At 34.9% G+C, this 20,311-nt stretch overlaps 1 protein-coding gene across 25 annotated transcripts in view; it reads left to right on the top strand.

Moving 5' to 3' along the window:
• Ncor1 (nuclear receptor corepressor 1) overlaps positions 1 to 20,311 on the top strand; it is a 164,246-nt gene that overhangs the window by 43,651 nt on the left and 100,284 nt on the right. For 14 of the 25 annotated variants that reach the window (XM_087192054.1, XM_087192059.1, XM_087192057.1 and 11 more), the window contains 7 exons: positions 7,723 to 7,836; positions 12,641 to 12,697; positions 13,431 to 13,483; positions 13,819 to 13,845; positions 15,885 to 15,951; positions 18,391 to 18,563; positions 19,992 to 20,082. In XM_087192054.1, coding sequence (XP_087048180.1) covers positions 7,723 to 7,836; positions 12,641 to 12,697; positions 13,431 to 13,483; positions 13,819 to 13,845; positions 15,885 to 15,951; positions 18,391 to 18,563; positions 19,992 to 20,082 — 582 coding nt within the window. The remainder of the gene's footprint in view (positions 1 to 7,722; positions 7,837 to 12,640; positions 12,698 to 13,430; positions 13,484 to 13,818; positions 13,846 to 15,884; positions 15,952 to 18,390; positions 18,564 to 19,991; positions 20,083 to 20,311) is intronic. The other 11 variants (XM_087192061.1, XM_087192066.1, XM_087192065.1 and 8 more) reach the window with 1 other exon arrangement.

Here is a 20,311-nt window from a genome sequence, read left to right as displayed (position 1 = left end):
TTTATCATTGGATGTTTGTACCTAAACACGATGTATCTTAGTTCTTATTTTTTCTTGGGAATACTTTTTAAAAATTGAGGTATAATTCACATGCCATGATTTTGAAAGCATACAATTAGTGTTATCACCACCATTTAACTTCAGAACATTTTTACCACTTCGAAAAGAAACCCCATATCCATTTGTAGTTATTCCTCATTTTTTTCAATTCCCATCTCCAACCACTCATCTATTTGTATCTATGATTTTTCTATTTTAAACATTTCCGATGAAATAGTTTAATATATGACCTTTTGTGTTTGGTTTCATTTACTTAGCATTATTTCAGGATTCATCCATGTTCTATTTTGCATCAGCCTTTTATGGCTAAATACTCCATTGCATGAGTATACCATGTTTTATTTATCCATTCATCAGTTGGTAGGCATTTTATACTAGCTTTTGTATAGATACATCTTTTCTATGTTTTCTTTTCTTTTTTTCTTGGTACCGGGGATCAAATTCAGAACCTTGCGGTTGCGAGGCAGGCACCGCTCCACTGAGCTAAATCCCCGGCCCTCTATGTTTTCTTTTATATAAACCTAGAAGGGGAATTGCTAGGTCAGATAGTAAGGTAAATCTTTATTTAAATATATGAAGACCTGCCAAACTGTTTTCCAAAGTGGCTCTGCCATTTTACATTCCCATCAGCAGTTAATGAGGGCTCTACTTTTTCTTTTTCCTTATTAATATGTATTTTCTTCCTTTTTGTGTATGTATGTTTAGCTATTCTAGTGGATGTAAAGTGATATTTCATTGTTGTTTTTATTTGTATTTCTTTAGTGTTGTTTTCCTTAATGACGTTTTAATGTCTTTTCATGTGCTTATTGGCCAATTGTATTTATTTTTTAGAGAAATGTCCATTCATTTCCTTTGGTTATTTAATTAGGTTATTTGTATTTTTATTGTTCAATTTTAAGAGGTTTTATATTTATATTTTGGATACTAGACCATCATCATATAATGGCCTGTAGAAATTATTGTTTGTTGTCTTTTCACTTCCTTGGTAGTGAAAGGTAGTACTTCCTTTGATGTACAGATGTTTTTAATTTTATTGATGTCTAATTTATTTATTTATTTTTTTGGTACTGGGGATTGAACTCGGGTTCTTACGCTTGTGCAGCAGGCAGCGAAACCACTGAGCTAAATCCCCAGCCCTTGATGTCTAATTTATTATTTTTCTTTCAATTACTTGTGGTTTGGGTATCATATTCTAAGAACCATTGCCTAATCCAAGGTCACAAAGATGTATATCTGTGTTTTCTTCTGTAAGTTTTATGGCCTGAGCCCTTGTATTTGGGTCTGTGATACTAATTTTGGTTTTAAGTGAACAGAATTTCTTTAGGTTTGGATGAATAAGGTAGTTTATTATCTTCTTAAATGTTTCACAGTTTTGGTTCTCATATTCTTTAATCCACTGGAAATTGATTTTTGTGTCAGTCTGAAGTTAGTGCTCAAGGGCCGGGGATTTAGCTCAGTGGTTCCGGTGACTGCCTCACAATCGGAAGGACCCGAGTTTGATCCCCGGTACCAAAAAAAATAAATAAATAAAATGAAGTTAGTGCTCAAAATTCACTTTTTTCTTATATTGATAATTAATTGAAAAGTTATTCTTTCTCCAACTGTTCTGCAATATTTGCTTCATTATAATTCATGTTTTCATCTACATATGGATTGATTTCTGGGCTTTCGATTTCCTTCTATGGGTCTGTCTTTGAAATATTGTTACAGAAATACAGCAGATTCTCCTAATCACTAGAGATTTATAATCTTATCCATAAGATAAGCCTCAGTGTAAGCGTATTTTAGCCATTTTTAAAATTTTACATCCAACTTTTAGTATGTTGTTTGGTTCTCCAGAAAATCTTTCTGGAACTTTAAATGGAATCATATGAAATATAGAGATTAATTTGAGCAGAATAATATCTTTATAATATTGTGTCTTCCATTGTATAACTATGGTATATCTGTCCTTGTTTTTTTGTTTTTTAAGGCAGGGTCTCCCTTTGTAGTTCAGCCTTGCCCTGAACTCACTATGTAGCCCGGGCTGGCTTCGAACTTGCAGTGATTCTCCTACCTCAGCCTTCCAAGTGCTGGGATTACAGGTGTGAGCCACCAAGCCCGGCTGTCCATTTCTTTAGAGGTGTTTCATGTTCTGACTTTTGTCCATAAATATTTTATATGCTATGTGTTAGATTCAACCTTAGGTACTTTATATTTTTTATGCTCCATTCAAAATAAGTTTCTAAAAATGACATTTTTCTAACTGTTGCACTTAAGTTTTTTATATTGACCAGCCATATCCTTAAATTATTGTTTTAATGCTAGTGGTTTATTTGTAGATTCTTTGGGGCTTTCTGTGTAATGGTCATATCAACAGTTTAAAAAGATGAGAATTTCATTTCTAGTTTTTATTCCATTGATTTATGTTTCTATTGTCTTATTGCTGTGGTTAAGACGAATAAAATACTGAAAGTGGTCATTATTGTTTCTTCTCTTTATAGGAATGTCTTTTACATTTAACCACTAATCATACTATAAGTTTTGTAGACATTTTGTAGACATGTGTCATCAAGTTGGGAAGTTTCTATGTATTCTTTTTTTTTTTTTGGTACTAGGAATCAAACTCAGGACCTTGCACTTGGCAGGCAGTTGTGGCACCACTGAGCTAAATCCCTGGCCCCACCATCAATTCTTTTTTTTTGGGTACTGGGGATCAAACTCAGAACCTTGGACTTGTGAGGCAGGAGGCAGCACCGCTGAGCTAAATCTCCGGCCCTCAACCATCTATTGTTAATGTTTTAAAGATGTTAATCATGAAGGAATGTTGAATTTTATCAAATTTTATTTATTTGTTTATTTATTTATTTAGAGACAGGGTCTCAAAGGTCCGGGTGGGTCTTGAACTCACTACATAGTACAGGCTGGCCTCAAACTCGTGGCGTTCCTTCTGCCTCAGCCTCCTGAGTAGTGGGATTACAGGCCTGTGCCAGTAGGCCTGGCAAATGTTTTTTGTTTTTAACATACTTTGCTGATCATACATGCTTTCTCCTTTAAGTCTCTTAAAATGAACTACCTTACTTGTTCTACTTTTAAATCATCTGTGCATTGCTGGGTTTAACCTACCTTAGTTTTGATACAATATCTAGGTTTTATAAACTGCTGGATTTACTTTAACAATATGTGTTTTAGGGTCTTTTTTATATTTATGAGGGAGATCAGTTTATAATAATTTCTTGTACTGTTCTTATGTGGTTTTGGTAACAGGTAGTCTTAGTGTTATACTCTTGTACTATTTCTAAATCCTGAGAGGGTTTAAGATTGGCAGAATTTTTTTTTGGTACTGGAGATCGAACTCGGGTCCTTGTACTTACGGGGCAGGTGGCAGAACCACTGAGCTAAATCCCCAGCCCAGGATTGGCAGAATTTAAGCACTGGTAAAATCAGTTGGGCCTAGTGGGCATTTTTTCTTTTTTCATTTTTTTTGAGAATCTGGATTTTTAACTAGTGATATAGGTGTTTTTTGGGGGGTTTTTTTTGGTGGCACTGGAGATTGAACCCAGGGCCATCAAACTGAGCTATATCTTCAGCCTTTTAAAAATTTTTATTTTTTACTTTCAGATAGGGTCCCTTTTTTATTTTTTGGTGCTTGGAATTGAACACAGGACCTCACACATGCTAAACAAGTGGACTGTCAATAAGTTCTTTTCTGCCTTCATTTTTGGGAATGTAATTGTACCCTCTAATAAGTTTTTGCTATTTCTTTTCTTTGGTTTTATTCTGCTCTTTTATAACATCTTTCTGTCTTGTTTTGTTTTTGTTTTTTGAGACAGGGTCTCACTTTGTAGTGCAGGCTGGCCTTGAACTTACTTTGTAGCCCAGGTGGGACTTGAACTCACAACAGTCCTTGCTTCTGCCTCCTGAGTGCTGGCATTACAGGTGTGCTTCACCATACCTGGTTTATAACATTTTAAATCGAATGCCGAACACATTAATTTTGTAGTTTTTCACCCTTTCCCTCTTTCTTTATACTCTAGGCACATGCAACACCTTTTCATTTGTACAACTTTCTTTTTTTTTTGTACCAGGGATCGAACTTGGGTCTTTGAGCTTGTGAGGCAGGCGGTGGAACCACTGAGCTAAATCCTCGGCAAACTTTCTGTTGTTTATTATGATTTCTTTTTTTAATCACACAATATTAATGGTATTTTGAAAAATTTCTATGTGTTTAATTACTTCGGTTATTTTTGTGGCTAGATTCCTATGTTGTTGTGGCCAGAAAATATAATGTTTGTATAGTTTTGAAAATTTTGGTTAAAATCAAGACTTTTTGTGCCAGGGATGTAGCTCAGTGGTGCCGTGCCTGCCTAGCAAGTGCAAGATCCTGAGTTCCATCCCCAGTACCAAAAAAAAAAAAAATTAAGACTTTTTGCGTATTATGACCATCATTTTTTATAAATATTCTGTTTCTGTAGTAATGCCTTTTACTTTGTTTCTCTTCCCAGCTCTTATGGTGACGTTGTTATGTATTTCACTTCACACTTGTTTTTATAAACTGTTAGTTACATTGTTATATTGTGTATGTAGTCAGTGATTCTTTAGGTTTACCCATGTATTTGTCATCTTATTTGTGCATCATTTCTTCTTTTAGCTCAGATCTTCAATCTGGGGAAACACATTTCTGAGTAGAGAATATTCTTTAGAATTTCTTTTAGTGAAGGTCGGAGAGTTGACAAAAGTAGTATTTGCTTGGTTTTTATGACTTAAATACTGTCTTAAGCCTGATAATTGAGAGGTATTTTTATTTGGTATGTGGTTATTTCATTTTAGTACATTGTCTTCTCCTCTTGCGCCCCACCCCCTGCCTTTTCAGTACTGAGGATTGAACCCAAGACTTTTGCACTGAGCTATATTCCCAACACTCCCTCGTCCTCTTCTTTAAAGTTTTTATTTCGAGGCAGGATTTTGCTGTTGTTGTCCATATCTGGCTCAAACTTGTGATCCTTCTACCTCAGCCTCCCAGCTGGTTTCCATTAGTCTTAATTTTTACTCTTTTGTGGATAATCTGAATTTTCTCTCTGGCTGGTTCCAATATCTTCTTTTTCTTTGGGATTGTTATTTTGACTGATGCATTTGGGTGTGGGTTTTTGTGTTAAAATCTATCCAGCATGAGTTTGTTGAGCTTCCTAAGTGTGAGGGTTAAGTTTTCATCAATTCCAAGGCCCCGCTCCATGCTGGGGAATTGAATCCAGAAGTACTTACTATCTCATTGAGCTATTCCCCCTTCCCACTCAGCCCCCTCCCACCTTTAAACAAAACCCTTGAGATATAAAATCTAATCATTCTTGTCTTCTTTGTCTCTTGTTTCTCTTTTTAAAAATTATTTTTATTAGTACATATTTGCAGTACATAATGATTATATTCATTGTGGGGAGTTGGTACACGTACATAATGCATCTGAATTCTTTTTTAGGTTCTCTTCCCTTCCCCTCTCTCCCTCTCCCTCCATGTTTTGGTCTTCTGCCCAATTGTAAAAGATCTATCTTTCTGTTTGCTATCATGTAGCTTTTATTTTGCTCTTTATTTATACTTTGGGTTTCTCATATAAGAGAAACCATGTGATAGTTAAGTTTGTGTGGCTGATTTATTTTACTTAACATTATGATTTTATACTTTTCTATTTTTCACTTCTTTGAACTTCATTCCCAGTTTACATTTCTCTTGTGAGTTTAATCTGCTGTCAAGTCTATGTTCAGTTTTAATAATATGTTTCTTGATTTCTGTTTGGCTCCTTTTCAAATCTGCCCAGTCATTTTTTTGGTACTGGGGATTGAACCCAGGTCCTTGCACTTTTGAGGCAAGTGGCAGAACCACTGAACCACTGAACCACTGAACCCCCTGTCATTTTTTTTTTTATATTCTGTTTTAATCAATGTTTTTGACAATTCTGTTATGTCTTTGTGGGTCTGATTTTACTAAATTTCTCAATATATTGCATTATGTGTACATAGTAAATATTTGATAACATAATTAGAGATAATAAAATATGTGACCAGTATGAGATGTGGTATAATAATTAGCAATAATATGTATTGTATGGGCATTATGAGATGTACAGAAACCAAATTATATTGAGGAATATATATAAAAGGCAGTTAGAGTAAATAAAGAAGCATATCATAGCTGGATAGAAACAAATTAACAGTGGTTTATCATGGTATGTTAAACCATATTTCATACAATTTCAATAAACATTCCAATTAAATTTACTTTTAAAATTTGGGAAAATGAATATAGTTAAAATAAAAGAACAAATACTTAAGGAAGGATTTTGTTTGTGTGTTAATTTGCTAATTTGGTTTTAACCATACAGTTACGATTTAATCCTAGAACTGTGTAGGTAGTAGTTAAGAATGACATGTGATTTTTTTGAAGATTGTTTATTCTTCAGTGGGGATTCTCAAAGGAGGCCCTCTAAACGAGAAAAAAAGGGCATCATTGAAGAACCCATTCCCATAAAAATGATCCCAGGATTTCAAAGATCTTAAGATAGAGACTGCGAGATCCAAATAAGAGACTTGCAGATCCAAAATGGAAATGTTCTTCCAAAGTACTCTCTTGGCATATTTTCATCTTTTCGTTTGAGCATGGTCTGACTTAACAAGAGTAAGAGCTTTGACTGTCACTGCTACTTGGTAGTACAGATAACTTTTTTCCTTTAGACCTTGTACTAGACTTCACTTAGTTTTACCTGATGTTCTGTTTATCTTCTTATGCGGAGTTAGCCCATATTTATTCATATGGCTAATCGTTGAGCATTTACTAGGTTCTAGGCATTGGTTAGGTAATGAAAAAAAGTAGTGGGCAGGGCTGGGGATTTAGCTCAGGGGTTCTGCCACCTGCCTTGCAAGCGCAAAGTCCCGAATTCGATTCCCGGTACCAAAAAAAAGCAGTGGGCAAAGCAAACAAGTTCCTGCCTACATCACTAATAGTAAGAGGTGATATTTACTGAACATTTGTAGTTATAATGCACTTTGTATGTCTTTTAGTTCTTTCAAAAACTATTTGATAGGTAAGTATTGTTTTCCCTACTTTACATATGAGTGGTAGATTCTTGTTTAGGATTGAGGTAAGGACCCAGAAAGGGTTCTAGACTCACATCACCTGTAAAGGGTGACCCTGAGGCTCGGTACAGATAAGCAGTTGCATACAGGAGGAGTCCAGTGCTTCTTGACTGGAACACCAGAAGATAAATTGGGGGTTGGGGTGCCATGGTGTTGTACTGAGTTAAGAGTTAACCCTCAAGCTCTAGTCTACTGTGTTGTTTCCACCAGATCTTTATATATACTATGTACAGTAGTGTTTTTCCAGAGGTCATTGTGATGGAGGTATATTTGGTACCTTCATTAAGTTTTATTTTTCTTAATGTTTTACTTTAAATTTATCAAGTAAAATGTGGATATCTCCCTTTAGTTTTGTATCTGTCTGTCTTAGAGCGATTTGTGTTGTTTAGGTATTAAGTCTGATTGTTTTTCTTTGAGCCCTTGGGTTTATGAGTCCCTTGTAGATTAAATGGTTTTCCTACAGAATTGTTAAGCATTTCGCTTGTGTTATCTCTGGCGATTAATTTCTGGTGGGGTGACGTGCAGCAGGTGTCTGACTCTTCCTTTCTGGATCTCTTAGCAACAGCTTGAAGAAGAAGCAGCTAAACCTCCTGAGCCTGAGAAGCCTGTGTCCCCTCCTCCTGTGGAGCAGAAACACCGCAGTATTGTCCAAATTATTTATGATGAGAATCGGGTAAGCTTATGCCTTCTCTGACAGCACAGACCTTTAAACTCACCTGACTTTGCCTTTTGTAGTTCCCAAATATGTTCTGTTGTAATTATATTTATATTAAAATCTGATTTCTGTTTTACATTTTGTATTATGTAAATGTTTAACAAGTAGAACTTTTTTCAGCTCAGTCTCTCTCTTTAATAAATATTGAGAAGAAATTAGGTGGCACTTCATACAAATCAGCCATTCAGTGGGTTTTTATTTCTTTCCTTTTTTTTTTGGTATCAGGATTGAACTTGGGACCTTGCGCTTGCGAGGCAGGCAGCAGCACCACTGGGCTAAACCCTCGGCCCTAGATTTTTATTTCTTAAGGAACATTTAATACCAAATCCTGACAACATATCAGTACAGACGGGTTATTGGAAGTGGAAATGAACTCTTGTTAGTTTCAGAGTTGAGAGATAGGCCATGGTTCACCTTTTTTTTTTTTTTTTGTACTGGAGATCGAACTCAGGACCTTGAGCTTGTGAGGCAGGCGGCGGAGCCACTGAGCTAAATCCCCGGCCCATGGTTGAACTTTAGCTATATAAATTTATAAGTTCAAGATAGACTTTGACCTCTAGATAGGCTTTGTTTTTTTTTTTTTTTTTTTTTAAGACAGGATGTTGCTATGTAGTTTGGGCTGGCCTTGAACTCACTGTGTAGACCAGCCTGGCCTCAAACTTGCAGCAGTACTATTGCTTCAGCCTCCTGAGTGTTGGGATTATAGGCATGTGCCACCATGCCCAGCTTGAGTTTTTATTTTTATTAATTTCTTTCATATTCTTAAAATATTCATAGATTCAGGAAAACCAGACCTCAGTTTTATGTATTATTTTTGTAATGACAAAGTTAGTTTTTGGCCAAAACCTGGCCCAGATACTAGCTGGAAGAGAAACTTAGTTCACCTAAATATTAAAAAAAAAAAATCCATCAGAGTTGCTTAAACAACGGGCTTCCAGAAGTCTTCAATCCAAAATGTGTTAATAGGTTTTACATACTGTGTGAGAAGACAGACTTTTCAACTGATGGTTAGAATAAGAGTTGGGATTGTTGTTTTCATTTTATTTACATTGTAGTGAGTTGACATCAATTTGTTTTGCACAGATAGCTTTTAATATTCTAATAGCTGGATCTTAAAGGAAATTGGCCTTTAAAAAGTAACTTGTCTAGGGTGTAGCTCTATGATAGAGAACTTCCCTAGTATGTGCAGGGCTGTGGGTTCCCCAGCACTGAAGAGGAAAATGAAAGAAAAAAAGAAAGCAACTGTGAATTAGTAATTTAACATAATAGGAATGCACTTGGACTCAGATGTACATGTATATATTACATGTCTGTATGTTATGTATAAAAGTAGAGAATCTAGAGTCATCACATGTATAATACACATGTATCAGGGGCAGAGAAAAATGGTCACATTAATATTATTTCCTGGGCGGGATCAGAGCGGGTCCAGTTTGTTGAATAGCCAGAACAATCCATATAAATTCCAGTGCAAGTGGAGGGCTGTAGGGAAGCAGGTGACAAGTACTACCTTATGCCATTCATAAAGGGGGAATGTGGCCTAGTGTAGACAGTTACCCCTTATTTAATAGAAGCCAAAAATTAAGGGGTTTTATGTGAAATCTCTAGATTTTTAAGAAAAACTGCTTAAAATTACAAGACACTTTTATGGGCTGATGGATTCTTGGGCGCTTGTGACCTCAGAGGTAAAGTAAATTGGGATTAGAGCTGATAACAGTGGAATTTAGTAAGTTTTTTTATATAAAATGCTGACTTTTTAAAGTATGAGTTAATTTTCAAATAAATTGGATATTTATTGAATGAGGTTTTTTCGTTTTGTATTTTTTTTAGTTTTAAAATTTTTTATATTTTTGAATGAGTTTTAAAATGAGCCTTGTCTTGTGGGTTTAAAAAGTTCTGCTGGGCATGGTGGCGCATGCCTGTAATCCCAGCACTTGGGAGGCTAAGGCAGGAGGATTGCTGTTAGTTTGAGGCCAGCCTGGGCTACATAGTGAATTCAAGGTCAGCGTGAATTACATAGTGAGACCCTGTCTCAGAAAAGCAAACCCAAACAGAAACAAAACAAAATAAAACAAAACCAATCCCAATATTCATTAATTTTGTGGTTACTTTATTGGGGTATTAGGACTAAAAAGCTCTTGACCTGTTAGAGAATTTTACTTGTGTTTAATTATATAGATGCCTTCATTAGATAGCATAGTAAATGCTTCTTAATGCCCTTCGACAAAACTTAAAACACTCGTTTCAGCCCTCTTCTTTTTGTTTTAGCACTTTCATTTTTGTTTGGTCTTTATTCTTTGAAGAAAAGAAATCCAAGTGTAAAATCTTCATATTAGACTATCTTCTAATATTGAAGACCATTTTTACTATAGAAATCATCTTTTCTTTCACATGCTTTTATTAATATACTCTGCTGGTAGTAGTTTGCTGCAGTTGTACTTCTGCAGTTCTAGAATCATAGCAGGGGCTCCTGGAGGGAAAACAGGAGAGCTCTGCTGGGCCTAGAACATAGGCTTTCTCACTGTTCACTCTAGTACTCTTCTTACCTTACTGTGCTGCCTTTTGTAAGGCCTCCACTGCCTTTGTAATTTTTGTTGTTATTTTTTCTAGTATTGGGGATTGAACTCCTATTAATTTTGAGACAGTCTCTGTAAGTCTCCTAGGCCGGCCTCATACTTCTGATCCTCCTGCCTAAACCTCCGAGAGTGCTGGGATTACAGACATGTACCCACCATGCCTGGATCTCTGTAGCTTTTAAAAATTAATAACCTTATCTGTTTTGACACCATAGGCAAGGAGTGATGGGATAATGATGAGAATATCTCTCTCCTTTATTCCTTGTATAGCAGAATTAACTTAAGACATACGGCTTAAGACATAGCTACCATTATTACGTATGAGAAGTCATTCTTTTATTTAGAAAGTTAGTGGGAGTAAGACACTAAGTCTCTTTCTCCCTTAAAGAGACTTAATTTTAAAATTGGCTTCCTGGGACAAAAGTTAACTTCCATCATATTTAAACTTCAGAGTTTGTTTAGGCTCTAAACATACTATTTTCATGGACTATTTTTAACAGTTTGCTTTTGCTATTTTCCTTCTCAGTTGAAGGTTCCAAAAATAAAAGTGCTCTGATCTCAGAATAATAATACATATAGAAAAGTGGTTGTTGGAATGTAGTTTCAAAAATGTCTTGTTTGTATTTTGATTTGGTGATTTGCAAGAGAATATGACAACCAGAAGAAAAGGAGGAATTGATAGCATATGCTTGGTGCCAGCAGCCTCCAGTCACCCAGGCTAGTCCCTTTGTCTCTTGTTTATGTTTAGTTAGTCCTTAGAGAACATCAGTCCTATCTCGTCTCACAGTTAATGAGTCTCTTTCCTTTAGTTTTAAAATTTTCTTTCTGGGGCCCGGGATTTAGCTCAGTGGTTCTGCCGCCTGCCTCACAAGCTCAAGGACCAGAGTTCGATCCCTGGTACCAAAAAAAAAAAAATTTTCTTTCTAACCCATTTCACCTCATCATGTAATTCTCAAAACAAGACCTTTTCATAGTTTTCTTCTTTCTAAGGAATAATCCAAACCTTGTACCAGTGTTTACATTCTGTATACCTGGCCCTTACCCTGAAACTCTTTTCCTCACGATACCCTACCAGAACAGATTTTGAATGTTCTCTTGAAAATGTTTCCTTTACCTCCACTGTGTTGCTCCTCCTTTTGGGTGATCCAGTGCTTTATCTTTTCAGTCTATGGAGCATTTCAAGTTATAGCTCAAATATTGCGTCCATGAGGACTTTTTTGTTTCATATCTTTTTATTAGTGCAAGTTGGTTATGTGTGTAAAATACTTTCGTTATTTTCACTCACACCCCTTCCCATCACTCCCTTGTTCTATGAAGTATTTTAAGACTCCTTACTCTCCTATGGTGGGAGGGGTTTTCTTAGTGTTTATAAAGGTTCCTGGCAAATAGAAAATACTCAGCATATATTTGAAAAATTAACTTTTATCTGTAGACTTCAAATAAAGATTATAATATGGAGAATTTTAAGTAGGAATTTTTCTGCCAGACTATAGATCGATTCTTTTGTTCTTTACAACAGAGATTTGTGTTAGATAGAACTTTGGTCTAGATCAGTCATGGCCAACCTTTAGAGCTTTCAGTGACAAAACAGCCTCATGTGATATATGTGCCTGGGTTTGCTGCCACTGGTCTATGTATTTTACTTTTGAAAATGGCAAGTTAAATATATAATTTAATATTTACTTCCTTCTGAGTACTCAAAATAGCTATTTCCTTTGTTGTTCAGGTGTTACTAAGTTTTCTTTGTAACTGGAAACAAACTCATTTTATGGTTTTCTTCAAAGAGATCACTTTGGTATACTGCAGTAAAGACTGGCCACTTTATGGTATTTGATGTTTTAAAATTTCTGTTAAAGAAAGCATTAATTAAAGTTATTTAGAATGTTCAGAGGATTTGTTTCTAATAGTGAGTGTTCCCCCTCTAGTTTCTTAATAAGTTTACATTTGAGAACTTGCCAATTCTTTAGCTATTGCTTTCACTGTAGGTGTTAACCTTTAACTAAATTTGGTGAATAAAGATAAGAAAATAAAATTAGAATATTTCATCCAGTCATATATAAAGAGTACTTGAAAATAAGGCTAAGATTGGCTCTAGGCTAGTTTTAGGTAAATATCTTTAGGTAGTGATTTTACTCTTAAGTAATATAATTTTTAATTATACTATACAATGATGTCTTTATCTCTAGAAAAAAGCAGAAGAAGCCCATAAAATTTTTGAAGGTCTTGGCCCAAAAGTTGAACTGGTAAGTAAGAAATTTCTTTTTTTCATTTCCAATGCTTTTTTTGTAGTTACTTTTCTTACAATAAAATGGGATATGGTTTAGGATGAGACGGATATATGTAGATGGGCAGAAAGTTTTAAATAATGATGAATGAATTTGGTTACCTTTGCAGAAGCATCATCTTGAGCATGTTTTTACCTGAGTAGCCATTTGTCACTCAAGGTAGAAGAATTAAGAATTAAGAACATAGAAAACTCAGCCAGGTGTGGTGGCACGTGCCTGTAATCCCAACAGTCTGGGAAGAATCTGCTGAAGAATCACAAGTTGGAGGCCAGCCTGAGCAATTTAGCAACCTAACAAGACCTTGTCTCAAAAAAAAAAAAAAAAAAAAGAACCGGGGTTGTAGATCAGTGTGAAGGCCCTAGGTTCAATCCCCAATACCACAAAAAGAAAAAGAAATAGAAGCTCTTTGAATCATATTGTTAGTATAATGGCAGTGCTTAACCTTCCATTGTTTTTGAAATTAAAAATATATAAATAGACATTTATCATAGAATATAGTGTGTTTATAAGCTTTTTTTTTTAAACAAGAATGATGTTTTTAAGAGATGAGGTTATTTAGGGAATCTAGAAGTCAGGAGCTTTTGGAGGGCATACTGCAGTATAAACTAACTCTAGGCTTACTTTAAAATAGTTTCTTTGTCCCTTCCTAGACATGTAGATTTTATACATAAATGTTTGATTTATTTTATAGCCACTATATAACCAGCCATCAGATACCAAGGTGTACCATGAGAACATCAAGACGTAAGTGTTTATCATCTTTGGAGTTCTTCAGTTAAAAACCATATATTCTATAAAAAGATCATTTTTATCTTATCTGTTGACATTATAACATAGTATAGGTGTGTTTTAGATTTGTGTAATTTGCTGTTGTTTTACTATATGTTATCTTCCACTGGCTTCTTGGGGGTTGGGGTAACAGCTTTGAGTTTCCGAGGCAAAAAAAAAAAAGAAATAAATTATTGCATAAAACTAGCTGGTTTTATAATCTGCTAGTAAAAAAAAAGGTGGATACTTAAGATTGAAATGGCTTACCTTGAGGCTTGAATTTTTTGCCTCCTGTTTTGTCTTTTTTTCAGTGGAGTACCTGCAAGGCGCATGATGAAGTAAGATAATGAAGCTTTTTCATTTAAGACTAGTGATGACACCGTCCCCTACCAAGCCACATCTGCCATTGCAAAGTAGAAGTGCCACGGATCATTTTGTCATTATTCAAAATCCTATTCTAGGGAAATCCCTTCCATGACTCTTGCTAATGACGGTATTTGTAGATCCTTCTGCCATTTAATGTCCTGGTGCCTTGGAAGTGCTCAGTCACCTCATGTGGGTGAGGAGGCAGCTCCAGAATGTAGTTTGCTTAGCCTTGCTCTTCCTAGTACCAGGCTTTTATGGATACAGATCTTGGAATAAGAAAATAAGTGACAAGAATATCTAATTTCTTGATCTGATTGAAGTAAGAGAGGAAGCTAGATAGATAATCCTTTTTTCTTTATACTTTAAGAGCATTTTAGGTGACTTATTCTTTGTGACAAAAATGTGATTTTTTTACGTTATATGTTTTGTTAAGTATAACCAGAACATTATAATTACAAGTACAGTTATTAATGAACACATTGCTTCTTGTACATATTTTTACTTTTTTTTTATTTCTGAGTGTGTGCAATTTAACTACTTTGCAGAATTGGTGGCAAATATAATTTGCATGGTAGTATGCATGAAAACCATTAAATTTTAATAATTTTAACTTTTGTTAAGTAAATAGTAAAAGTCATATAATTAAGGCTTTTCTATGAGATGCTGCTGTGGTCTTGACAATCCTTAGAAGTAGATTAGGTATAATTCATATAAACTATATCTTTGTTTTGGAAATGTTTATCTATTTTAACATTTTAAAAATGGAGAATAACAGATAAAATCTAGTTGGGTACTTTTAATGACTTCCTACAAAGCTTCAGTTTATGTTTGTGTTTTGTCTTCTCAATGTAAGCTGGAGAGCAGTTCTATCTTTGTTTTATTTCAAATTATTCACATTGCCTATTTATTGCTTATCACAGTGTCCTGAGATGAGTTACTGACTGGCTGACTTCATTTAAATTCTCAGGAAGCACTTAAAATTGTATTTATTGTTTGTCATTTGCTTTTGAGTAGTACCTAATTACAATTAGAGCAAATTGAATATATGGTAATGTGCCCACTGTATGCCGCCTCTTGAAAATACTCAGCTGCATGCATCCATATAAATCGTTCAGTAGCTATTCTTTCATCATCGTCATTTGCGCTGTATGAAATAGCAAATGTACCTTTTAATAATTCTTTTCATCTCTTGGCTACTTTTTCATATAGCCAGCTCCTGATTGTCCATGCTTATTTGAGTGGAGCCAGTGTACTGTTAGTCCCGAGTGGCAGATAATCCAAAAAATTACTTCTACTTGCCTTGGCTTTGTATTTGTATTTGAATAATCTGCTTGAAACCCTTTCTGGAAGTAGGTGGGGTATAAATATTTATATTTGAACCTGCATGTCATTGTTTTTGAAGGTCGCAATGCTTCCAATTTAAAAAGTGAAACTGTTGCATTAAGATATAGGAGAAATCTTCCTGTCTTGTCACATTTCCCTCCATTACTTCTTAGAATAGATTGTGTCATTCCTGTGATAGAAGAAAGTCTTCTGTGTAAAGCAGAAGTCACCTCTCTAAATATGTTGATGTATGTTCTTCTTATAGGAGGGAGGTCAGCCCCTAACTTCAAGTAAGGAGGTACCTAGAAAAGCTTTTCTTTCTCTTCTGCCTCCCTTCCTGTAAGAGTATACAAAGATGTTGATATCACCAGACTTCTTAACAAGAATCAGTGTCTGTGTAATTATAATTTGAAAATAATATATGCCCTATAATTGAATGTATTAATTAAACATTAACTGTCATATCATCTTCTTGTAGAATGTGAGGAATTTTAGTCAGCTCTAATTACCATAAAAAATATAAAGTCTTATTTTGCAGGGTGAAAAAATTATTATTAATTTTCATTACATCATAAATTCTTAAGTGATCTTTGCCTGTTTTCCAGTGTCTCTGGAAAAAAAAAAAAGTGAATGAATCATTAAATTATGCTTTTTCTTAATGTCATGCAACCATATTTTTCTCTTCTAGAAACCAGGTGATGAGGAAAAAACTCATTTTATTTTTTAAAAGAAGAAATCATGCAAGAAAACAAAGGGTGAGGTCCTATCCTTGTTAACTGAAATTTGTACAGCTTTTCCATTCATGCTCATTTAGGCATTCACTTTCTCATTAGTGAGAATGGTTCTTGATTATATTGAAAATAAATGCTGATTTAGAAAGAAATTATACATGTGACTTATATATAAATCTGATTCTAGTAATATTTTAATGCTACATTTAATATCATCAAATTAATTTCATTGGTCATCTGTATATATTTTCATGTAGCCAAAATAAAGGAAATGGTGAGTAGTTTAAAAAGATAGTAAAGACAAATGAAATGATCTGCATTTAGTTTCTTAAGCTTCAGACAAATGTGGGTAAGTGTTAGTCCTTCCAATCAGACATTGCTCTTGTGAGAAATTGAGTCAACTACAGTTTGACATTTTAAAATTAAAATAATTTCTTATATTTAATTATATTACTCGCTGGCCAAAAGTTTTGTGGTTATAATCATAAAAGTTGAGTTTCAGGGCCGGGGATTTAGCTCAGTGGTTCTACCACCTGCGTTGCAAGCAGAAGGACCCAAGGTTGATCCCCAGTACCAAAAAACAAAACAAAACAAAAAAGTTGAGCTTCAGAAAATATAATGTCAGTATTCTTATTTTCATAATATGGTCATTTTAATTTTACAGATAAACTATTGATACATTTAAATGTAGGTGTTTAATAAACAAAACTTTAAAACCATATCAGAAATTCACTTTATACCTTACATTTAATGACCTGACAGCTTAATAAGTTATAAAACTTAAGAGGGAGTAAGTTTTATTTGTGTGAAATTTGCCAGTTTTTCTCCTTCAGACACTACTATCCTAAATTACTGGTTTTGAACTTTTGTATTGCTGAGAACACATAAATATTAAGTAAGAAATTGGCTCATATTTTTTTTTCCCATTCAATCATTTTATTGTAATTGTGGTACTTGCTGAATTAGCTCACTAGTGATGCAAATACAGGAACTTAGACTTTTTCACACTTTTCACACGTCAGTGAGTCAGTATAAAGTTCACTGAGTTGCTTGCTTAATAGTATTTATGGACTGTGTACTCTGACCCATGTATTATTCTACAAAAATCAGTAAGATAGCCATATAGTGTAGACCTTAAGAGAGATATGTCAGCAAGCAGATACACTATTGTGATCATACTGTGGTTGTGCACTCAACAGATAACTGTGAGAGCATGCTGTAACAGGAACATCTAATGCAGCTGTGAATCAAAAAGAAATGTTACACAGGAAAACTAATTCTCTGCAAACTTGTACAATCAGAGAGAACACATCAAATGAAGTAAGAGTATGGCAGGCTCAGAGCTGGCTGGAGCTTGGACTAAGCTGGAGGTGGGATGAGAAATGGGTCTGCTAAGGGAAGCCAGGGCCGGGTCTTACACTGCCTTGGAGGTCACCTAGTAGACTTTGAATCGATACTAATGGTCCCTTGTAAGTTGTTAAACATAAGAGGTATAATGCTCAGGTTTGTATTTTAAGAATTTATATCTAGCCACACATTAAGAATGCAGGGGAAACTTAAGAAGCCTCTATTGTTTTAACTTGGGTGAATGATGACGTTGGCCTGGATTAAGGAGTAGCAGTGGAGATAGAAAAAGGTAAAGAATGAAAAAGGCATATAGGAGTTGAAAAAATGATTAGAAAGGGGTGTGGTGTAAGTGTGAGGAAAAAGTTTTTTTTCCAGTGCCTCTTTCTTGAGATGATCAATGTGTTTTCCTGAGTCCCTCCTTGCTTTTCTCTGTCCATGTATTGTTAGATGTGTACCAACTCTGTATCCATAACGAAAGGTTCTCTTTTTCTCTGTTTAGAAAATGGGATCATAATTTGCTTGTCCTCATGCATTAATTCTTGATTTCATGTATTTCATTGGATTTCTTTTTATGATTAAAATACAGTGAATTTCTGCCTTTTCAACCTTGTTAAAAATGATTATTATAGCATTTACTTATAGTAGCAAAAAAACTGCAACAACCAGAACATCCAACAATAGAAGAACAGTTAAATGTGCGTATTTTCTCTAGTGGATTGGAAGGATAACAACTAAATGCTCATATTTGCCTCTGGGTCATTGGACAGATTATGAACTTTCTAATCCCTCCCCTTTTTGGACAATGAAGACATGTTATCAGAAAAACAAGAATAATTGGCCAGCTAATAGTAATGAATCATCAAGCAGTTTGTTAATTTCTATAGTCCACATGTTTACTAAAATTTCAAGGCAAAATATGCTCTTTATGTTGATTTTGGTTAGGAAACAGCTTCCCTTTTCTCTCCTCTTTCAGATGAAGGACTGCTTTTCATTCACAATTGAGTCATGGGTTAAATGTCTTTCCAACTTAACCTTAAGAAATAAAATTTATTTTAAAGTATTAGGATTTTCAGAATCACAGAGTTTAGTTATTAATTTGCTGCGGATATTTAATAGGAACAAAAAATCTGCCAACGATATGATCAGCTCATGGAGGCATGGGAGAAAAAAGTGGACAGAATAGAAAATAATCCCCGGAGGAAAGCTAAAGAAAGCAAAACAAGAGAGTACTATGAAAAGCAGTTTCCAGAAATTCGAAAGCAGAGAGAACAGCAAGAAAGATTTCAGCGGTAAGTAGTTTGATGCATATTAGTTGTGATGTTTTCCTTGAAATCCCACTTTTGCTGTTGCACAGTATTTATTATTTCCTGAATCTGATCAAGAAAGTTCATAAAGAACTTTTATATTGAGTATGGGATTTCATTACCAACCAGTAAAGATTATGTCTTTGTAAGTTTAATATTATGTATAATCATTGAGTTGAATTTAAGTATAAGTGAATATTTTGAAATTAATTCTTTGGATCTTGAAAAAAATCAGTTCCTTGGGAAATGACTAGACCAGACTGTCTCTTAGTAATTAGCAACATAATCAAAAGCATTAAACCGATTGCCAATTAATTAAGAATTTTTTTGGTTTTGGTAGGTCCAATAGTTCCTTATTTGTTTTTATTTTTAGAGAACAAGTGTTTTGCACATGTCTTAAAAGCTTTATTTTTCTTCATTGTTTCATATAGGAGTCATATAAACTCCTTTATTTACTATTAATATTTTGTGAGATATACTGGATGTTTTTATTTATTTATTTTTTGGTACCGGGGATCGAACTCGGGTCCTTGCGCTTGTGAGGCAGGTGGCGGAACCACTGAGCTAAATCCCCAGCCCTGTCCCTTGTTTTTAAAATGTTTGATGTATTTTCCTAAGCCCGCTATCCAGTTTTCTAGAACACTGACAACAGACTGCTAATTATAATGGACATTGGCATCAATAACTTGTTTTTCCACAACTAGTTCTACTATTCGCACTTGGACATTTAACCTTTAATTCTCAATTTTAGCATTTAAATTATTATTAACTTGATTAGGTTGACTCAGGCACATTACTTAAAAGTATTTAGTCAATACAGTGGACCCTTGACTTACGAACTCAGTTCATTTGCAAGGGGTGATTATAGCTCATGTTGGGCAGTTGAAGAATCAGGCTCCTTCAAAAGTCAGCCTTCAAAGTCTCTCTCTCCTATATACAGGCAGATCTCAGTGTCCTTAGAGAGACATTGGCCCAGGATTTCCCAATCCCATATAGGAAAGGATGCTGTAATGTTCCTTCCAGAACTCTTTAAGGGTTAAACCTGTGTCTGAGACCATCTGGAAGCACAAGTAGCCAACATTCAGGTTGTAATTTAAGACTTTGTTCATAAGTTAAAACTAAAATTTCAGTCATAACCTAAGTCATTCATATGTCAGGCCTGTAGTAACTTGATGGTCCACTGTATAGTAGTTTAGGCTTCTTCTCTGACTTTCATTTGGTTAAAAATCCTGTTCTGGGGCCTGGGTTTTAGCTCAGTGGTTCCGCTGCCTGCCCTGCAAGCGCAAGGACCCGAGTTCGATCCCCGGTACCAAAAAAAAATATCCTGTTTTGAGTAATTTATAGAAATTTCATTGCTGAATCTTCTTTATAAAAGACCTTTAAATATAGTTATGATTTCTCCTTCATATTTAGAGTTGGGCAGAGGGGAGCTGGTCTTTCAGCCACCATTGCTAGGAGTGAGCATGAGATTTCTGAAATTATTGATGGTCTCTCTGAACAGGAGGTAAGAAAATAAATTGATTTGATTCAAGTTGATTAATAAATTATTATTAAAGGGAATTTTAAATGCTTTATTTTGGATTATTCCAAAGACTGTAACCAAATCATTGAAGGGCTTTTTGGTGAGTCACAAAGATGCCTTTGGCAGCAGGAAAACCTGGGGTCAGATGAGAAAGCTGTTATGATAAAAAATAAGGATCCAGCGTCAGCGTGGTGGTACATGCCCACAGTCC

The sequence above is a fragment of the Heterocephalus glaber genome, unplaced genomic scaffold, assembly GCF_053883595.1.
Source record: "Heterocephalus glaber isolate CG9 unplaced genomic scaffold, H.glaber_assembly_v1.0 deba00001565, whole genome shotgun sequence".
Taxonomy (NCBI): Eukaryota; Metazoa; Chordata; class Mammalia; order Rodentia; family Bathyergidae; genus Heterocephalus; species Heterocephalus glaber.
Note: the sequence above shows the minus strand (reverse complement) of the source record. Positions and strands in the feature narration are given on the sequence as shown.